Genomic DNA, 19,987 nt, shown 5'->3' with positions numbered 1-19,987 from the left:
TGACTCTCACTTCCTTTTGCATCTGTAGCTCGGCAGAAGGAAGTGTTTCTCATGGAGTGTGCAGGCTGGACGAGCACAAGGCAAGCATTGTCAAGAGCAGTTCAATATCAAATAGAGCCCATTTGTGTGGATGTCATAATATGGAAGACCTTCTCCAACAGGAGCCAGTCAGTCTGTTCCAATGACTCTTACCATCTCCACCGACGCCTTAAGCTGTTTCCTGTCAGTTCTGGGCTTGCCTCTTAAAAATAGACTGCAGTGTGATCCAGGAGAAGCCTGTCTTGGGACAAAAGCTGATGGGACCTAGGTCAGTGCCCCTTTAACCTGGAGTTTCAGTGGCCTGGACATGAGGCTCTTGGTCCCTTCTCTCAGTTCCTTTTCTGTTGACGGTCAGTGGGAGGGGATGTGATTAGGAAGTTCAAAAGCAGTGAGCAGCTCTCGAGGAAGCTTCGGAGCTAGAACCACAAGCCTGCATATGTTCCTCCTTGAGGAACTCAGAAGGAAGTCTTAAGATTGCAACTTGGAGTGTACATAGAGCAAGAGTCCCATTTTATGCTATTTTTAAAAAACATGTTCTTAAACACAATTGAAAAAACATACTAAGGAAGTGCTATTATTAAGTATGGTTTTAATTATTTTGCTGCCAAAATAAGGGGCTGGGATCATTTGGGAGGAATCTTTTTAGAAACGATTTATATTTAAGATCTTACAGTTTTGCCCCCAACCTCACACTTCATGACACATTCACTATTTTCTTTCTTTTAACTGCAATTGAGGTAGTTAACTATATGCTAACTATATTTTCAATTACCTAGTGGTCTAATCATATGCCATTCTCATTCATCTCATGAACGTATTTTTGAATAATTTGACATCAAACTAGCATCCTTGATGTCTGCAGAAGAATTGAAATGATAAAGTAGCCTGAAATTCTTGTTTAGACATTTTAAAAAAAATTAATGAATGTAACACATAGACCATATTAAAGTTGTATCATTATTAGAATTATGTATTATAGCTACATTTTGCATGTAAAATGTGAATTTCCTAAAGCTCAAAGTCTGATTTGCAATCGGGCATGTGAACATTATTCTGCTCTTCAGTCTTAAATCTAAGTATAACTGCATGATTGTCTCCTCCTGTTATTTATTTAGTTTTTAAAGATTGGCACCAGAGCTAACATCTGATGCCAATCTTCTTTTCTTTTTCCTTTTTCTTCTTCTTCCCCAAAGCCCCCCAATACATAGTTGTATCTTCTAGTTGTAGGTCCTTCTGGTTGTGCTATGTGGGATGCCGCCACAGCATGGCTTGATGAGCAGTGCCATGTCTGCAGCCAGGATCTGAACCGATGAAACCCTGGGCCTCCGAAGCAGAGAGCACGAACTTAACCACTTGGCCACAGGGCCAGCCTCTCTCCTCCTGTTTTGAGAGAAGTTCATAACATGCCCAAGGTCAGACCACGGGTCAGTGGCAGAGCTGGAACTGACCTCCTTAGTTCAATGCTTTTGTCAGGTGTACCACCTTGATCCCTTTATTTATTTTTTCCAGCCAGTGTAAATCTCTGTGTCGATGTTCTAATAGCTACATAATGTGTACTTCCAATCATGTTTTACAAAAATGGGAAATGAAAATCCATCCTTAGAAACTAGTAGGTAAATAAATTAGAAGATTTCTATTGTTTAAATCCAATGATTCATAATAGCATTACTCCAAGTGAGTGTTCATTAATACCTTTACATTATGATCCAACTTATGAAACTTAATTAACACACTATTTGGGGGAGCTATCTGTCGACCCAGGGCCCATCCATCCACTCTCTCTAGAGAAGATCATAACAGAATTACAGAATCTCAAGGTTGGCGACAGATACACTTACGGATCATCTATCCCAAGGACATGACAAAACCATAGCACAAAACTGAGGTGGTCAGGCACCTGTTTCTGAATGAGCTCCTGTCCTTTCTCAGGATGCATGTGTACCAGGTTGAGCTGTGGAGACACTGACCTCCGGAAAGGATAAATGTCCCGAACATAGGTCTGTGGTGGGATTACACAAAGACAAATAGGATTCAAAGGGTTTACACTTTTACTCTTATTTCCTCCTGCTCAAAGGTCAGACAACCAAAAGTCATATATTTTCTAACGGTTTTATCACTCTTTGCTCTCCAGTTCTATAAAATCCCAGGGAAGATACCCCCTCCTCAGGATAGCTTCAAACCACCCAGGCTGAGTACCCGTCCCACACACCAGGGCGCTGTGTCAGGAGCAAAGGAACCAACAGCAGTTTGCTGAAGGGCATTCTGGAGAAGAAGGTTCTGTAAAGTGGTGTCAGTGAGCTTCTTGAGTACCACTTGCCCATTAGATGTGGTCACCATGGTCATACTCGACATGATAGAAAGGGAAACCAGAACAGTAAAATTCCAAGTAGACACATGCAGTTATCAGACAGGCAACTTAGTCTTTCATCTAGATGTAATAATAATGAGTAACTAGTTGCTTTACTTGGCTTATCGCCTTTAAATAGTACAATGACCCCATAGTAGGTGCCACTATCACCACCAGCCACACAGACAGACAGCGAGGTGGTGTGACCTAAGTGGCCATACTCATAGCCTCGAAACAGCGAAGTCTCCCTGAGGGGAGTGCCCTCAGGAAAGGCACGCCGAGCTCCAGACACAGCTCAGCATGAGTGTCACCGTTGCAGAGGCTCACCTTGTTGTAGTGGATAAGGTTCCATCGTTTATCCATGAGAAAATAGTGTGTCGACTGGGATTCTGGGATATTAAAAAACTCCAGACATTCCTAGAACAATACAACAAATTTTAATAAATGTTTAACCTATTGTGTGCCAGGTAGTAAGCTGAAAGATACAAATATCACAGAAGCAAGGTAACTTCTTACAAGAATTTTATATATATATATCTTATACACTTATTATATTATATATGTGTGTGTATATATATACATACATGAATACACATTGGATTTGCATACACAGTTATCCAAAGAATGATGGCCTAAAGACTGGTAAAATACTACGAACCTTCTGCTCTCGTGCTGCTGAAAGACACACCATTGCAGTTCAGACTGAGGGGTGAACTGGGGGGCACAGTGGTACCTACTGGCTTCAGTATCGGGAGGCAGCACGTCCAGCAACAACATTAAGGGGATACAAACTACAATGCACTGAGCACTTATTATATCCTGGATTCCATGTTCAGTGCTTCCCAGGAGATGACTCGTGTCATCCGCACTAGCATCCCAGGACTGCTCAAGAAACTGGATGAGAGAGGCCCTGTCGTCTGGTTCAGGCCACACTGCTGGTGGTGGAGCAGGGTTTGAACTCACTCTGTCTGCCCTCATGCTACCCTCTCATTCAACGTGAGAAGGAAAGTGGAGTGGTTGTTGATGTTTGCTTCATTAGGCCTCGGAAATTCTCTGGAGATGTCAGGGTGAGGCCAAAGGAGGCTTGACAATCCTTTTTACCGAAATAAAATACACAAGTTTGGCAAAGCTCAATTTTTCAGAGGTCTTTCTAGTTATGTCTGGGCCCAGAGCTGTGTCCAGCAAGTGAGATTACCCCACTTTGGACTGCAGATAATTGGGGAATCACTGTGCTAGTTTATTTATTACTTTACCTTAAAGACCTTACAGGCATGTGTAGCTGTGGATTGAATTTCTTTTAAGGGGAATAATTGCCACAACCGTAAAAACTACTTTCTTGACTCACCAGGTTTATTCTAAGGTCTATATTTTCTCCTTCTCCGATAATTTCTGTCAGTGGCAAGTCAAGACTGCATATCATTAACTAGATGCCACAGAAAGGGTCTCTGGCATGGACGGACAGCTGATAGCCAGAATCTGCCTCAGCGCTCTCAGTGTGCCAACCAGGGCACCACAGAACTACCACGCATGACGCCAGGAAGTGCCTGAGCAGCAAGCTGCAGCCTCCCAAGAGGAGCTGTGAATACACGCCAGAGCGTCCAGCTGCTGCTGTAGCCGAAAGAGAGCCCGCATGTTCTGTCTACTTCGCTGCAAGGCAATGCAATTCAGCAAACGTGGGAAAATCAGGAAAGGAAATAGAGGAAGGATGCAACAGTGGGGCAGATTCTAGAAGAAGTAAATGAAGGCACATACTCATTTGAAGATACAAAAATGGAATTGAATTCTAAACTGGGTTATCAGTGAGGTGGCCACCGATGTTGTGCGTAAAAAGGTCATTTCTGTCAAAAGTCATCCCCTACCTTTAATAGGGCTTCAAACTGAGTGTCTTCATGGACTGGTAGCTGGGTTGGGATATCACACTCATTCTGTCCATGAACCACCAAGGTTTTGGTACCTACGGGAGGTAAAAATCAAAATAAAAGTTTGTATTTAAAGAACAAAATATTAAAATATTGTCAAAAGTTTATTTTTTCATTATGATGATCATTATTACTATTATTGAATGCTTAATGTAAGCTGTGTATCATACTAACTGCACTCCTTTATTTATAGTTAAATATATATGTTAAATACATTTACTTATTATTAAATAATGATAGCTACCATTTATGGAGTTCTCAGTACTTTTCCATGTGTTTTGTGTGCCTAATCATACTTAAATCTCACAGCAACCTTATGATATAGGTATTATTACTCTCATCTTACACATAAGGAAACAGAGAGAACTTATTCTTATAAGAACTTGTAACTTAGTCAAAGACACATTTACTTAGTGGAGGAGTCAGAATTCAAACCATAAGCATTGCAACAAGTAATATATTCCTTTATTTTAAATGAGATGGTCAGGCAATAATGGTTGAGAGAATATAACCAGAGATATCAGTCAACCCACAATAACTACCTCGAATGTAGCTTAAACGTCCATTTTTTTTTTCAAAGATTTAATTTTTCCTTTTTCTCCCCAAAGCCCCCCGGTACATAGTTGTATATTCTTCGTTGTGGGTCCTACTAGTTGTGGCATGTGGGACGCCGCCTCAGCGTGGTTTGATGAGCAGTGTCATGTCCGCGCCCAGGATTCGAACCAACGAAACACTGGGTCGCCTGCCGTGGAGTGCGCGAACTTAACCACTCGGCCACGGGGCCAGCCCCTTAAACGTCCATTTTCTGTGTTCTGTCTGGCTGGGGAGATGGTATTTATTCTACTTCAGACATTAATTATAAATCTTTGTGAACATTATGACATACCTTGATGTTTAATGAATTGTTTTTAAGTAAATGCATGACAGTATGAGTTTCTTTGCTATAATAAAAACTGACCCCTGTGTTGAATAATCTATAGAACATATAAATACACAACTACCATTTATTGAAAACTTACCATGGGTCAGGTAGGACAGCAACTATGTCACACACCTAAACTCCTTTATTCCTCATGATTGTGAAGTCGGATTATATCCCCACTTTACACACGAATAAAGAAAGCTTGAAAAATTAAGCACTTTTTCACAGCTAATCCTAATTATACTGACACTAAATAGCAGTGCTATTTTCACACGGGCCTCTTTGCTGCTGGAACCTATGTTCTTATGTGTGTATAATTTTGTCTTTCTCCTTATTTCAATACACGTATCATCTCACATTTTCTCAGTGACTGCACAAGGATAAAAGTTTGCCAAAATTTTTATCTTAAAGAAAGACAAGCTCTCCAAAGGGAAAAGGAACTGTATCTAGAGTTACATCACCCTCATGTTCTTTTGTAGTTCTTCTTCCTGCTTTTCCCTTTTCCAATTTTTCATAAAGCCATCTCTCATTGAGTTTACAAAGGACTGGGGTCCATGCCATGCAAACAATATTATTCTCCTTGCAGTGCCAAAACTTCATTCAAAAAGGCTTTCAGTTCAGCTGGTTCTCTGTGGTAGACTTAAATAAATCTCCAACCTTGGCAACCCTTCAAGGACTGAGTCATGGGATCTCAGTTCTGGTGTCTCCCTTTTCATGCAGCAATTGCTGACTTCTAAAGGGCCTATTGTACTTCTTCAGATTGCATTAAACAAAAATTCTTTGAAACACTCAACACCAGGGTCAGAACTCTGAAAATTTTCTCATGAATGAAAGAGATGCTTGGTCTTTAAAAGGGTTATTTATACTCTTGAAAAAAGAGTTACGCCATCGAAAGCAGTCGTGGGTTACCTGGCATGGAAGCGGTCACCAGGAGCTTCACCTCACACTGCTCCTTCTTCATGGTCTGCTTCAGATCCTTGAAGAAGAGACCCTCTACATAACCCACCACCTCCCACAGGAAAGTCAGCGTGGCTGAGATGGCATCCATGCCCCACTCGCAGGGGGTCCGCACGAAGTACATGATCAAGCCCACCTGAAAGTCAGAACAGGAAGAGTTCACACAATCCTGAGCTCCCACTTCCATGGCTTTTCTTTTCTCAATTAAATATTCTTTTGTGCTTTCATGTTCTCTGTTCAAATGCTTCTTTAATACCTTCAGTGACAGTAAGCAGGAGAGGGTGTAACTGGAAAACTGAACAGAGGAGGTTCCGAACATTTTTATGTATCACTAAAACGGTTACTTCTTAAGAGCAAAGTAGAAGATTGTTTTTCCAGCCTGTAAGTCACTTGATAGCTATGGTGCTCAGGCCACCCCAAAATTAATCTCTATGTGACGTATTCCCCAACACTCTTTGCAGCTTGGATTACATCTAACAGTCCAGATCTAAAAACACTCTGCTTGGCTAAATCAGTGAACGTAAACGTTTTTGTTTGCATCCTCTAAAGTAATCTTGAAAAACTGTGTGCCCTTTTGTAAAGTTTTAGGTCGACATTTCAAATGTCTGATAAGTTTATTTTTTGTTAATAGGAGTAGAATATGTTAAACATTCTATATGTTGAAATAAGAAGTGTACTGGCTGTAACTGGAAAGTGTATTTCATCAAATTTGATGAAATAACACTTTATTCAACAATGCAAAACAAAATCAGAAAGAAACAATGTAAAAGCGCCCCCTGCCCCTCAACGTGGCTTTTATCCATTATTTCTTGAAAAACTTGTTAATTCTAGAAAACGTTCCAGCTAGGCTGATAGAATCAGTGTTACTAACCTAATCTGCTTTAGTGGTTCTGAAAGCTGAACACCCTAATGAGAGCCAAGCCTCACCCCTAGTAGAGATCTACAGAAGACAGGACAAGTGCCCGATCAACCAGAAATGAGGCTTCCTTAAAACCAATATGGTACCTAAGATTCTGTCTCTGTCTTACATGCCGGTCCACGCAGCCTGGCGAAACCTGGAGTGGTAAGTTGAGGATTTGGAGATTTATTCCTTTAAAACTATCCGGGCACTAAACCCCTTTAAAAGTCTTCACAAATCCCCAGAGGAGGCTGAAGATCACTGAGTCAAATTAAGCAATGGACTTAAAAATCCCTAACAAAGTCTGAAAGACATGGGCCAGTGTTCCCACATCCTTACCATACACATCTATAGTAGTTGTTAGAAAAAAAAGATGCAGAACAAGAATCATGAATGACTCTGCTCTTCACTGCTTCACCATTCTGAGCACAGGATCCTTTCTTTAGTCCACCCAAAGCATCTATGTGCTTGGGATTCGGGGGAAGTTTAGAGTTCAGACGGAAATGCAAAAACAAGGATTTATGTTCATGCAAAACAAGACTATACAGCAAGGCCAGAGTGTTGCCAGCCCTTTTTTCTATTAGCTTATCAATTATCTAGGTGGGAGGACTTATGTCTACCATTAAGGCTTACTTGGAGTTGACAAGAGAGTATGGCAGATGGGTAATGAAATGTCTATCTTCTTGTCCCAGGGCTAAAGGACAGAGGAGAGCACTGGTCTAGGTAAGCATTTCCCCTATCCAGTGACCTGGGGAATGGGCAGGCACACTGAAGGGGCTCTTCCCTCCAGTCTGTTTGGATCTCTGACAGGAGTTCACCTCAGAGCCTTTTAATATCAACCTGGATGCAACGTAAGTTTGGCAGGGCACATACTTATGGAGGGAGGCCCTGATATTTGGCTTTGCTAATCGACCTTTGGTTTGTGTATGGTGTAGACAGGACCAAAAAGTAGCAGAAAGCTTGGCTGGAGAGCTTTCTGGATAGAATTCTCACAGGCTGGTGTCACTGAGTAGGATGCTCTAGCCAGGGGATTTCCTAAGCAGGAGCCTTATGGGACTCACGACCATAACTCAGAGGGGTCTGCAGCACCAGCAGGAGCTGGGGTGAGGGTGAGCCTCCCAGAAAGCACTGCTGGGAGCAGACAGGCCCTGTGTTACAGCAGCCACAGGCTTCCGCTTCCACTAGCCCAGCATCTAGCAACCAGCCATCTAAAGGGCATCGTCTCACAAAGGGAGGATCCAGAGCAAACACCAAACAAGGGATAGAACATCGAACCAAGGCCTTTTTTTGTCCCCAACTCCATATAGCATTTAGAGATGAAAGCAGTGCAAGGGGGGAGAATCTCTGGAGACTGAGTATTTATAGCCAAGAGAGATTGGACACTACCCAAAGGTACTATTTATAAGTTTTTATCAGTCTGAACTCAAAACTGGATTGGACACTCATTTATAGTTTTTCCCTTGTCAACCAGCAGGTGGGGCCTCAGGAGGAAAACCAAGTCATAGACAAGAGAAAGGAATTACAAATTTTCTCTGCACTTAGTCGTTGTAGTGTGAGTGAAAGTTATCATTCTGCTGCAGGTGCACATGGATAACTCTTCTGTCCCCACACCTGCTAGAAGACTGACAAGACAAAGGAGAGTTCTTCCAGCTAGATGTTCACTTGGCCATCTGTCTGCCCGGATTAAGGTGCAATTTCAAAGGATGGACATCAGGCCAACAGTCCTAAAACTACAGATTCGTTCAGGGTATAAGGAGGAGAATATGAAAAAAGAAGTAAATTATGGAGGGTTCGGGAAGAAACTGTCAGGATGGTTTGAAGCATAGATAGTTGCTATGGAGAAATACACTCACAAATACTTTCCATCTAGGGCAACACTTTCCTCTGTGTGTGTTTTAAACAGCAAGATACGAAAAGATGAAAAAATGAGTAAAAATGTCATAGAAGTTTTCTCAACAGAAAACCAAAATTCAGAACCAACAGAACGAAGTTGTACAATGCCTAAGGAAGACAGAGAGGAAGTGGGCATTTGCTGAGTGCCCACCAAATGACAAGGACCGAGCCAGTATAGGCTTCTCCATCTAAGCAGTGGTGAAGTTAGCTAACCAAGACTCATCTTCAGTCACAGAATTAATGGAAATTTATTGAAAAAACCTCCTAAGACCTTTTTCTCATGTTGCTGCTTCCTACATGGAAATGAACACTGATAACTCACCAGAGGCTGAAACTCACCAAGTAGTTGAATAGGATGTGAGATGTCTGAGCAGGAAAGTCTCCAATATTCAGGAGAAGTTTGCGCAGCATGTACATTAACTCATCCTGAAAGAAGAGAGCAGATTTTCTATGTCTCATTCAGCCGCCATACTGTAGGAAAAAGAATTAACTTCCTGACATGAGGAGAGGGTTTGTCTCACTTTTGCTACATGATGATTTCCATTATGTTCAGCATTTTAATAGAGTATATGTGACACCTGTTAAATAGTATTTAAGGCAAATTTAACACCTTCTCCTAGGAGCTAACACATGAAACCACTGAGCAGTAGTCAGCTTTTTTTAAAATAAAAATTTGGACTGTTTCCATGGGTCACAGGCAAATCACAGGAAACCCGTATATTTAGTCAACTATATTTGCTATGGCTGCCAGGTGTGATGGAAATACAAGAAGGACCTATGCTGAGAAACCATTAAACAAACCAGGTTTATTGAACTTTATAGTTCTGCTTTCTAGCTTTTGAGTCAAAGAGACTAAACTAGGCCAAGGGAGGATAAGTAGAAATATATGCAATTAACCTTACCTTTCAGAAACTAAATTTAACCCTCCAGTGAACAGGACCATAACATAGAAATGAACAAATAATTTTTAATCATCAATGTATTTTGTCATTGCTCCGAAAATACGATTGGGCATAATCTTCTTACAGGGTGGTCCGGCAAATTAGATTTTTTGATAAAGAGTTTCAACATATTCTAATAATCCTACCTGTATCCATCACAGACTACTAAGCAATCAGAATTCAATAAACGTACCCAATACTAAGAACATTATTCTGAATTTCATCTTTGTTTAAAAGACTGATAATATTTCAGTATCTTAGGGTCATCACCAGCAGTGTACCACACACATGGAGACATCAGTTAACGGAGAAATTCAAAACAAAACAGTACAGTTTAATATCGCTCATCATCATCATTACCTAAAATATAGCCATGTATCAGAGGATACTGATGTTGCATGCACAGCACTATAGAGTCCATTCCCTGCTTTTAACACTGTTCACACACGTAGCTATACAGCTACACTATAAAGAAAGTGGAATTTACCTGTCTATTGCTGATGGTTAGTTTTTCCAGAAAATGTCGAAGAACTGTTGATGGATCCTCAATTAGACAATTCCATAAGACTTGCTGGGCCACAGCACTCACTTTAGAAGAGAAAGGAAATTGAACATTTGTCTAAAATGGAGATAAACCTATTAGATAAAGTCTTCAAACAATTTACTAAGCTTTAATTAGTCTCTCTTTTTGGGCTTAACAAGGTTCTGTGAACTCTTTTTCTATCGAAAGGTAGATATTTGTTTTCTTTGTAGTTGTTTCTGAACATTTTCACCTATTAAGAAAAAGTAACAAGAATATATAGAATGGTCTTTAGGTATTAACGTTACGTTTGCAAAGAATACATCTATGCTATACAGCGGCAAAGCATTCAGCCTTAAAAAAAGGCAATCCTCCCATTTGCGACAACATGGATGGACTTTGAGAGCAATATGCTAAGTGAAATAAGTCAGACTGAGAAAGACGAATACTGTATGATCTCATTTATATATGGACTCTAAAAAAATGAACTCAGAGATAAAGAGAATAGATTGGCAGTTGCCAGAGGTGGGGAGTGTGGGAAGTGAGTGAAGGGGGTCAAGAGGCAGAAACTTCCGGTTATAAGATAAATAAACCCTGGGGATGTGATATACATCACGGTGACTGTAGTTAACAATACTGTATTGTAGTTTTGAAAGTTGCTAAGAGAGTAGATGTTAAACGTTCTCATCATAAGAAAAAAAAATTTTAACTGTGTGGTGATGGATATTAACTAAACTCATTGCAGTAATCATTTTGCAAAAATATACAATATTTCAAATCAGCGTGTTGTACACCTAAAACTAACACAATGTTGTATGTCAGTTATACCTCAATTTAAAAAAAGAATACATTTGTGAATCTTTGTTTTGGAAATCCCCTAATATTAGCAGGGGTGAGTATTTATTAAAGTCATGTTTCATTGTTTGCTGTATGGAGAAATTCCAAAAGTAATTATTTGATTTTTAGATAATATGTTTTGGTTTAGAATGCATATGAACTAGAGATGATCTTTTCCTGTTCACGTGAATGATTTAAATAGTATCTCCTTCAGAAGATAAAGTAGTTGAGCCAGTAATAATTATGCTCCCACTTCTAATGAGGATGTCCTAGAAATAAACAATTATTCCTCATGTGAAAGAAAGTGCTGCTTCTTTTGGGAAGGTGGTAGGGCTAAGATTACCTGGAAGTGCCCAGGCTGAGTGAGCAGGTGGTGGAAGGGAGTGCTGGGGAAGCATGGGCTGACCTTTGTCTGCATGGTTTGATTAGTTTAATATTCATATCAGGGTATCTGATTCTTCAAACCAGAATTTAGCATGAATTTATCATTAAGCCTACAAATTATATTGCCTATAAATGATACCAACATTTTGCTTCAGAAACTACCTACCTAATTAAAATTAAGAGCTATATAAAGAAATATTAACAGGAGATATGTAGATAAAAGCTTTAGCTTTCATGTGTATTTATAAATAATTAAAATAGGTGTGGGTTTTTCTTGGGTTGAAACTTGTTGCAAAACTATCTTTGTAATATAGTTTTTATTCTAATTGCTGAAGTAAGGCAGTTTAATGCTTAAAACATGAAAAACACAGAGAAAGACAAAGAAAAAAATAAGACTGGTAGGTCTAGCACTCATAGAAACAATAGTAAACATTTTGAGTATGTCTTTTCATAGACGTGAAATATATATTTACACGTATTTTTAAATAATATTATATAGAACATTCTTTGGTACTCAGTTTTTCACTTAGCAATATACTGAACCCTTTTTATGCTAATATACTTGTAGAATATTATTTCTAACGTGCACAGAATGATGTCATATGGAGGGACCATGATCAACTAATTGCCTGTTGTTGGATACTTAAGCTCTTTTAGAATATTTGTTATTTTAAATAATTTATAATGTACAGAATCTTTTTTTTTTTTTTTAAAGATTTTATTATTTCCTTTTTCTCCCCAAAGCCCCCCGGTACATAGTTGTATATTCTTCGTTGTGGGTTCTTCTAGTTGTGGTATGTGGGACGCTGCCTCAGCGTGGTCTGACGAGCAGTGCCCTGTCCGCGCCCAGGATTCGAACCAACGAAACACTGGGCCGCCTGCAGCGGAGCGCGCGAACTTAACCACTGGGCCACAGGGCCAGCCCCTGTACAGAATCTTATATAAACCTTTATATAGCCCTCATTATTGCCTTAGGAAATTGCTAGAAGTCAAAATCTGTGTCAAAGAGTTTTCACACTTTTAAGGTTTTGACGCATATCATGAAACTATTCCAGAACACTTGCATCAAAGTTTATACTCCCCTTAGCAAGGCGTGAGGATGATCTTTTCCCTGAAGCTTTACCAACTATGGGTATTTTCTTTCCTTCTTTCTTTCTTTTTGATTTAAAATGTTTATATTGCTATTAGAGATTTGTTTTCTTCCTAATTATTTTTTAATTTATTTTTTATTGAGGTAACCTTGGTTTATAACATTGTATAAATTTCACGTGAATCATTATATTTCAATTTCTGTGTAGACTACATCATGTTCACCACCCAAAGACTAATTACTACCCATCGCCATACACACGTGCCCTATCACCCTTTTGCCTCCTCCCCTTTCCTCTGATAACCACCAACTATGAGTATTCTCATTTAAAATAATCTTTACAATTTCACAGTTGAAATGTAAGATTTCTTTGTTATATTAAACATCAGTGTTGTTTACAGATATAATTGGCCACTGGATTGTGTGCTTATATCCTTGCCCATTTTTCTATTGGGGTTTTAAAAAATCATTATTGAGTTATACGAGTTTTTTTTAAATAACATTAACCATAGCAACCTGTTATCTATTGCAAACGTAAGTTATCTTTACCTCTAGTTCATCATTTCACTTTATGAAATGTAATCACCTTATGAAAGGTAATCAAGTGGCAAAGATGGGGTTGTGGTGTCAAGCTAATAGCTAAGATTTCTAAGGTGGCCAAAATTACTGTTTGATTTTCATGTGACCAAATACGTGTTATTCTGTTCTCTGGTCACAAACAATGCTCCTGGACCCAACTATTTATTTTAAATGCAATTTCTTTGTCATAAAAGTGATGAAGGAAGAGGTGGAGAAAGTGAAAGTGTTAGTACAGTGTACTACAAATCTACAGCTATAATATGTGCATAAAACAACTCTACGTGTGGCCCTTAATTAACGTCCTCTAGAGCACCCTACTGGCCTCCATTGGATGAACAGCTTAAGTATTTCATTAGAGTTACTGACAGTTTCACTAGTAAAAACTGTACCTGCTACTCCATCTTCTCGCACCTCACCATCTTCCATGAGATGGACAATGGGGAGCACTGCTGCACAGATGCATGCTGGGAACACTGCCTGTGGGGGCTGAGGCACATGGTGGTTTGGAGTGTGTTCAGTGGTGTGGTCCTCATCTGGAGAGGGAGACATAATCAGGTGCTTTTCTCCGTATTGTGATTCTAACACAACGAGACTTCTCAGTTCAAGGCTTACCTATTTAACATTCTTTTGTATACAGATATCTAGTTGTCCCAGCACCATTTGTTGAAAAAACTATTCTTTCCCCATTGAATTTTCTTGGCACCCTTTTCAAACATGAAATCAACATAAATGTAATGGTTTACTTCTGGTTGTTCAATTCTGTTCCATAGATATGTATGTCAACACAGCTACCACACTATCTTGATTACCACAGCTTTGTACTAAGTTTTGAAATTGGGGAAATATGAGTCTTCCAACTGCATTAATCATTTCCAAGATTATTTTGGATGTTCAAGGAAGCAGAGAAATTGGAACCCTCATACTTTTTGGTAGGAATGTAAAATAATGCAGCCACTTTATTTATTTATTTATTTTGAGTTTTATTTTTATGTTTTTTTTGCTGAGGAAGATTAGCCCTGAGCTAACAACTGCTGCCAATCTCCTCATTTCTTTTCTCTTGAGGAAGATTGACCCCAAGCTAACATCTGTGCCAATCTCCCTCTACTTTCTATGTAGGTCACTGCCACAGCGTGGCTGACAAGTGGTGTAGGTCTGCGCCTGGGATCCAAACCTGCGAACCCAGGCCACTGAAGCGGAATGTGCTAAACTTAACCAGTATGCCACAGGGCTGGCTCTGATACAGCCACTTTTGAAAACAGCTCAGCGGTTTTCCACAAAACTTGTACATAACTGTTCATAGCAACATAATTTATAATAGCCAAAAAGTGGAAACAACCCAGATGTCCACTAATCGATGAACTAATAAGCAAAATGTGGTATATCCATATAATGGAACATTCTCTGGTAATAAAAAAGAATGAAGAACTGATACAAGTGACAGCATGGATGAACCTTAAAAATATTATGCTGAGTGAATGAATCCAGTGAGAAAAGGCCATATAGAGATGATTCCATTTATAGGAAATGCACAGAATTGGCAAATCCATAGAAATAGAAAGGAGCTTATTCCCTGCCAGCGGCTGGGGGAAGCGGTGGATGAGGAAGGACTGAGGAGGGACTGCTAATGGGTACAGGGTCTCTTTTTGGGATGATGAAAATATTCGGAAATTAGATAGTGGTGATGGTTGCACATTCTATGAATATACCCATAACCACTACACTGTATACTTCAAAAGGGTGAATTTTATGGTGTATGAATTACATCTCAATAAAAGTGTTATAAAAAATATAGATGTGCTTTGGGCCCCACCCCCATAAGTTATGATTAATTAGCTCTGGTCAGGGTTGAAAATTGTTAACTGTCTAGGTAACATTCAACGAGAACCCCCAGCAATACCATTACATGTAACATAATTAAAACAGAAGCAACTTATCAAGGACAATTGCTGTGTTAAGTCAACAATACATGTTTTTTAGAATACCACTCAATTTAATATGTTTTTAGAACTTCAAGTCATGAAACAAGTTATTTAATGAAGACAGCGTAATGAAGTGAGGTAATAATATTAATTGAAATATATTTCAAAACACAGGAGTCATGAGGAGTAAAGAACACAGTTACAAGAAGACACACACACCTTCGGCACTGACGGCTGAACGCACCGACCAGACCGACCCTCGGCGGAAGGAGTAATTCCTGTGGGAAGTGCTGGAGGTACAGGATGGACTCACGGACAGTCGACGGGATGCCAGATTGGCGACTTCTTCTACTGGCAAAGAAAATGGGGAACGTGAACTTTGGTTTTATAACAGAAAAGTTACATCATCACAAGCATCGTTGTACTTACATCACAAGTGTGTACTGCTCTCAGAGCATAAGGCTTAAGTAACTTAGAGTGTACTTAGGAAAGGAACAACAAACTTCACAGAAAGAAAGACAGAAAATTTCTCCCAAAGATTCCACAAAAGCAAGGCAAGGAATCACTAAATTTGGAATGGTTCACAAATCATTTTCTGATACCAACCAACAAATTGTCTGCACTTGCGAAGCTTGAAAGTATCTAATGGACTAACCCCATTTGTAACGGTGAAAGATTGACTGTATTTAGTTTAATACACACTCTGGATTCAGCTGTTCCCTGAGTCACAGTCCCTGGTCCATTATCATATTGGTTTATTCAAGGGGGCTAACATTCTCCTCTGTAAATAAGCCAACTCTAAACATTTAGAAAATAACAACTTTCCTCTTTCTTTGGATGGTGTCAGGAGGTGAGAGAGAGATAGGGGGAGCATATCATCTCATGTCACACAAAATCGTCCATGTTTATTTCAAAGCAAGTCCTTTCCCTTTCCTGTGACTCAGCCCCCCGAGAAGTCCTGTGTGTAGAGGGCACCTTCTTCTTCCGGCTCTGAGTTGGGCGTGCAGGTGGGCTCGTAGCAAGCCTCCTGGGTGATGGGGATGGCGGTGATGAGGCTAGCTTCTCGACCTAGACGTTTCTTCTCCTCTTCCTGTTGCAAGTTCTTTAAGATGTGTTCTGCCCTTTGATGGGAGCGGGACACAGCCCGGGCTGAAAAGGATTTCTATGGAGACAAGAAGGCAAGTTCATTTAATAGCAACTCTTCTGTGAAGTCATGGGCATAAAGAGTGTTCCAATGAATTACACAAACACAGTAGTTTGTCCTCAAGAAATGGTAGGGCACCCACAATCTAGATTCATGGAGATTTATTTGTTTATTTTTCAACCAAGTTTCCAGGTTGTGTACAACTAAGCTATTCTTTTTCACTCAATCAGAATAATTCTTCAAGAATGTCTGTAATTTCTGGAAAAAATCCTATTTCAACTTTAGGATTTGGGGTGATATCAATGATCCACTCTTTAAACACTAAAATCAAACAAAAGTTTTAATACTCTATTTCTTTCCAAAATTTTTGAATTGGTTTTAAATGAAGGTCATTTATTTCATAAGGTTAATAAAAGAGAAAGTCAGAACCACAGAAAGGTGGAGGAGAGAGATCTCTCTCTCAAATAAACCAATTAGTTATGTGAGTCACTTTTTGCATCTCAAGTATCTGCCATACCATAAGTACTTAATCTTTGCAGATAAATATAGTGGTATATTATAAATACTTAATAATATTTGCAGAAACAATGTTACTGAATGGACATTATTAGAGTTGATAGTGTTACTAAGTTGAATGCAAAATTTGACTCTGTTTACCAGTAGAAAAGGCATAATGTTTAAGGATCGATAAAGGAGTGGAGATTCATTCTGCAAAATGGCTACTCTGTTTGTGCCTTAATTATGATGCTTATGCTGAGACAAGTTCCAAGAGCTTTGGGGACAAAGTCAATAGTCTCAGAGCAGGGAAGTGATTGCTGGAGTTCCTCACTATCAATGCGAAGTAATGTTTACGCACAATAGCAATTCCACATCTCTGTTGGCCAGTGTTCACATGGAGTTTTAGCAACAGACAAGGGGTGTTGATCATTCTTCTAAAGGGCTGCATTCAAAGAAGCTCCCTTTATGCAGGATCTTAACGTAAGACTAATGGTTGCCTACAACAAACGACACAATAGCAATTCAGGGCATTTGATGGGCCACATGGCAATTTATTTTCAGAGCCAAGGGTTAAGATGGTTTATTATAGTAAGCAAGGTAAGAGTTGTGGAATCAAAGACAACTGAATATAGAATCAGGAGACTTGGTTTGAAATTCACTGTGAACTTGAGATAGGGAGTGTGCTTGGCACAAATGAATCTATTGTCTGTCTGGGAAAAAACTCAAAGATCCTTATGCCAGTGGCTCAGGTGCTGGAATTACCACACATGTTGGGGAGGAAGCAGGTGTGCTTTTCTCTTTGGCATGAAAATCATCAGAAACAAAGATACTGCATGTAGAAGAATTAAATTACAATATTCTGATGGGTAAAGAGTTCCAACACACAGTTCTCCAAGGAAAATGCCAAATGCCTAGGAAATGTATGTGTGATATGCAAAAACGTTCAACCTAACTTCATATTTTCAACTAACTTTTAGAGAAGCGCGAATAAAAAACAATAACTTTGTTTTTTGTCATTCAAAGTGACATTAAAAAAACTAACGTTTTAGTTAATTCAAATAAAGAAGATACTTCTATGTTCTGTTTTGTAAGGGTAAAACAGTATAATCTTCCTGGGGATAATTGGTGAGATGTATCAAAAATCTTTAATATTTATACACCAATTGCCCTAAATCCCATGGGCATTTCTGCAAGGAAATAATCATGGATTTGTCCAAAGAGATGTATTCTTTTTCTGTTTTTGCTTTATTTTTCAAATTTTCCACATCATTCTTGTAATTTAGAAAAATACTATTCAATAGGTAAGAAAGCCATATTTTGACGATTCATTTTTTCAAAAGGCACGCATTCTCAGTTCTTATCCATAAGTACACTGTGTTCTAAACTCGCCTGTTTATGATCATATCACACACAGCAGAGGTATGTTTGAGTAAATAAGCCCAAGGTCTCGCAGTGATGTTTGTGATGACGACACTGACTATCAGCAAAAGGAAGAACAAACCAAGTTCCAAACAAGGAAACAAGAGCTGCCAACTCAGCTCTTTTCTTGTTCGTTCAGGGTCAACATCATTAACTTTTGGGTAGCTTATGTATTATAGGTTAAATTAATACGTTTGTTTTATAATAAATAGAGGCAAAAGGCTACCTTTGGCCAAGAAGTCAATTCCTAATGATTTTAACACTTTAGAAGGTGGCTGCTGCTTTGATTATAAAACAAAACTGTGCTGGCTTGGACAGCTGCAAATGCTCAGGACCAGATGTTAGTTCCTTCTATTCTAGCCACAAAACAAAGACCTTTTGTGACTGATTTTCTGTGTTGTTATTACATTCTCATGACAAGAACAACCAAATTGGCTCACACATTCATTGTTCTTCTCTCTTCCATGTACACCGTGGGGCCTGAAGATATGGAAAAGAAAGAGTCTTTACTCACAGACTGGTCTTCATTAATGGGGTCCTGGACACTCCCGCTGCACTGAGGGACCCACGGGGGGTCAAACATTGGGACAGATGGCATGCCCAGCACTGGCGAGGGCAGGGTGAAGTTTATACTAGGAGGTGGGATCTGTTAGTTGAAAGAAGAATGGAGTGAGTAGGATGGAAAATAAGCTAGACTGAGTCTGAAGCATAATTATGACAGAATCTTATAGAGCACAGGATGTTACAGAGCACAGGAAGAACCTCTCTGGGTCTCAGCTCACTCAGAATAAAATGAAGGGCTTTAACTAAATGATCTCTCTTTGTGTTAATCACCCCATCCTCCAAAAACCATCCATCTGTGTATACCTAGCAAAATGTCCGGAGGATTATACCCCAAACTTTTACGTGCTTACCTCTGGGGATGCCAGTGAGATTTTGAGGCTTATAGAGACTTTATTTTCATGCTCTACATTCTTCTATATTTCAATTTTTTTAGCAACAAGAATTCATTCATACATGAGTTAGGTTTATTTATATAGTGAGAGAGAAAAAGTAAGCATCTCTTGGGCCATACACTGTGGATCTGAGGTTCATTAATTTACATAAGCCTTGGGTTGGGTTTGCTAATCTAATTCCCATGTGAAAAGGATCCCTCACCTTAAAAATCTGCTGTGCTCCCTCCTCCATCCGGGGCCAGACCTGATAGCGAAACCTCCAGAGCGTGTGGAACTTGAGGACGGCGTTCAGCCTCTGCACGGTCTCTGGGTGGTGGAACTCGGACATCAGCATGTCGGACACGGCCTCGGGGACTTTCACCGCACATAGCAGGAACATGGCAGCTAGAGACAGTCGACAGTCCATCAGCAACACATCTTTCAATTTTGTTTAACTCCTGGGGATGGGAGAAGGGGGAACTCCTCATATCTCCTGAAAATGACTCCTGAGCTAAATGGAGCCAGGCCACTGACACCGGCAAAAGCAAACTTTGTTTTCCAGCCACTGGAAACCAAACATCATCCTTTGTGCCACCCACAGCCTCCCGATATCTGGTGTGACGGCAGGGACAGCGTGACATTTCAGTAGAATAACTCATTCTACTGTGAGCTACTGCAAAGCTTCCCATGGCTCACAGTAAAAAGTAAATGCCAGAGGAAGCAAACGACAAAAGGACATTACATAC

At 39.6% G+C, this 19,987-nt stretch overlaps 1 protein-coding gene across 36 annotated transcripts in view; it reads right to left on the bottom strand.

The window, feature by feature from the left end:
* UNC80 (unc-80 homolog, NALCN channel complex subunit) overlaps positions 1-19,987 on the bottom strand; it is a 218,466-nt gene that overhangs the window by 51,664 nt on the left and 146,815 nt on the right. For 27 of the 36 annotated variants that reach the window (XR_011540150.1, XM_070619770.1, XM_070619784.1 and 24 more), the window contains 11 exons: positions 19,465-19,646; positions 18,821-18,952; positions 16,221-16,407; positions 15,465-15,596; positions 13,716-13,859; positions 10,404-10,504; positions 9,315-9,401; positions 6,137-6,320; positions 4,246-4,340; positions 2,714-2,803; positions 1,937-2,038 (listed from right to left, as the gene is read on the bottom strand). Coding sequence is in view for 34 of the 36 variants with exons in the window: in XM_070619770.1 (XP_070475871.1) it covers positions 1,937-2,038; positions 2,714-2,803; positions 4,246-4,340; positions 6,137-6,320; positions 9,315-9,401; positions 10,404-10,504; positions 13,716-13,859; positions 15,465-15,596; positions 16,221-16,407; positions 18,821-18,952; positions 19,465-19,646 (1,436 nt within the window). In the remaining 2 variants the exon portion in view is untranslated. The remainder of the gene's footprint in view (positions 1-1,936; positions 2,039-2,713; positions 2,804-4,245; positions 4,341-6,136; positions 6,321-9,314; positions 9,402-10,403; positions 10,505-13,715; positions 13,860-15,464; positions 15,597-16,220; positions 16,408-18,820; positions 18,953-19,464; positions 19,647-19,987) is intronic. The other 9 variants (XR_011540151.1, XM_070619771.1, XM_070619785.1 and 6 more) reach the window with 1 other exon arrangement.

This window comes from Equus przewalskii, chromosome 5 (genome assembly GCF_037783145.1).
Source record: "Equus przewalskii isolate Varuska chromosome 5, EquPr2, whole genome shotgun sequence".
Lineage (NCBI taxonomy): Eukaryota > Metazoa > Chordata > Mammalia > Perissodactyla > Equidae > Equus > Equus przewalskii.
Note: the sequence above shows the minus strand (reverse complement) of the source record. Positions and strands in the feature narration are given on the sequence as shown.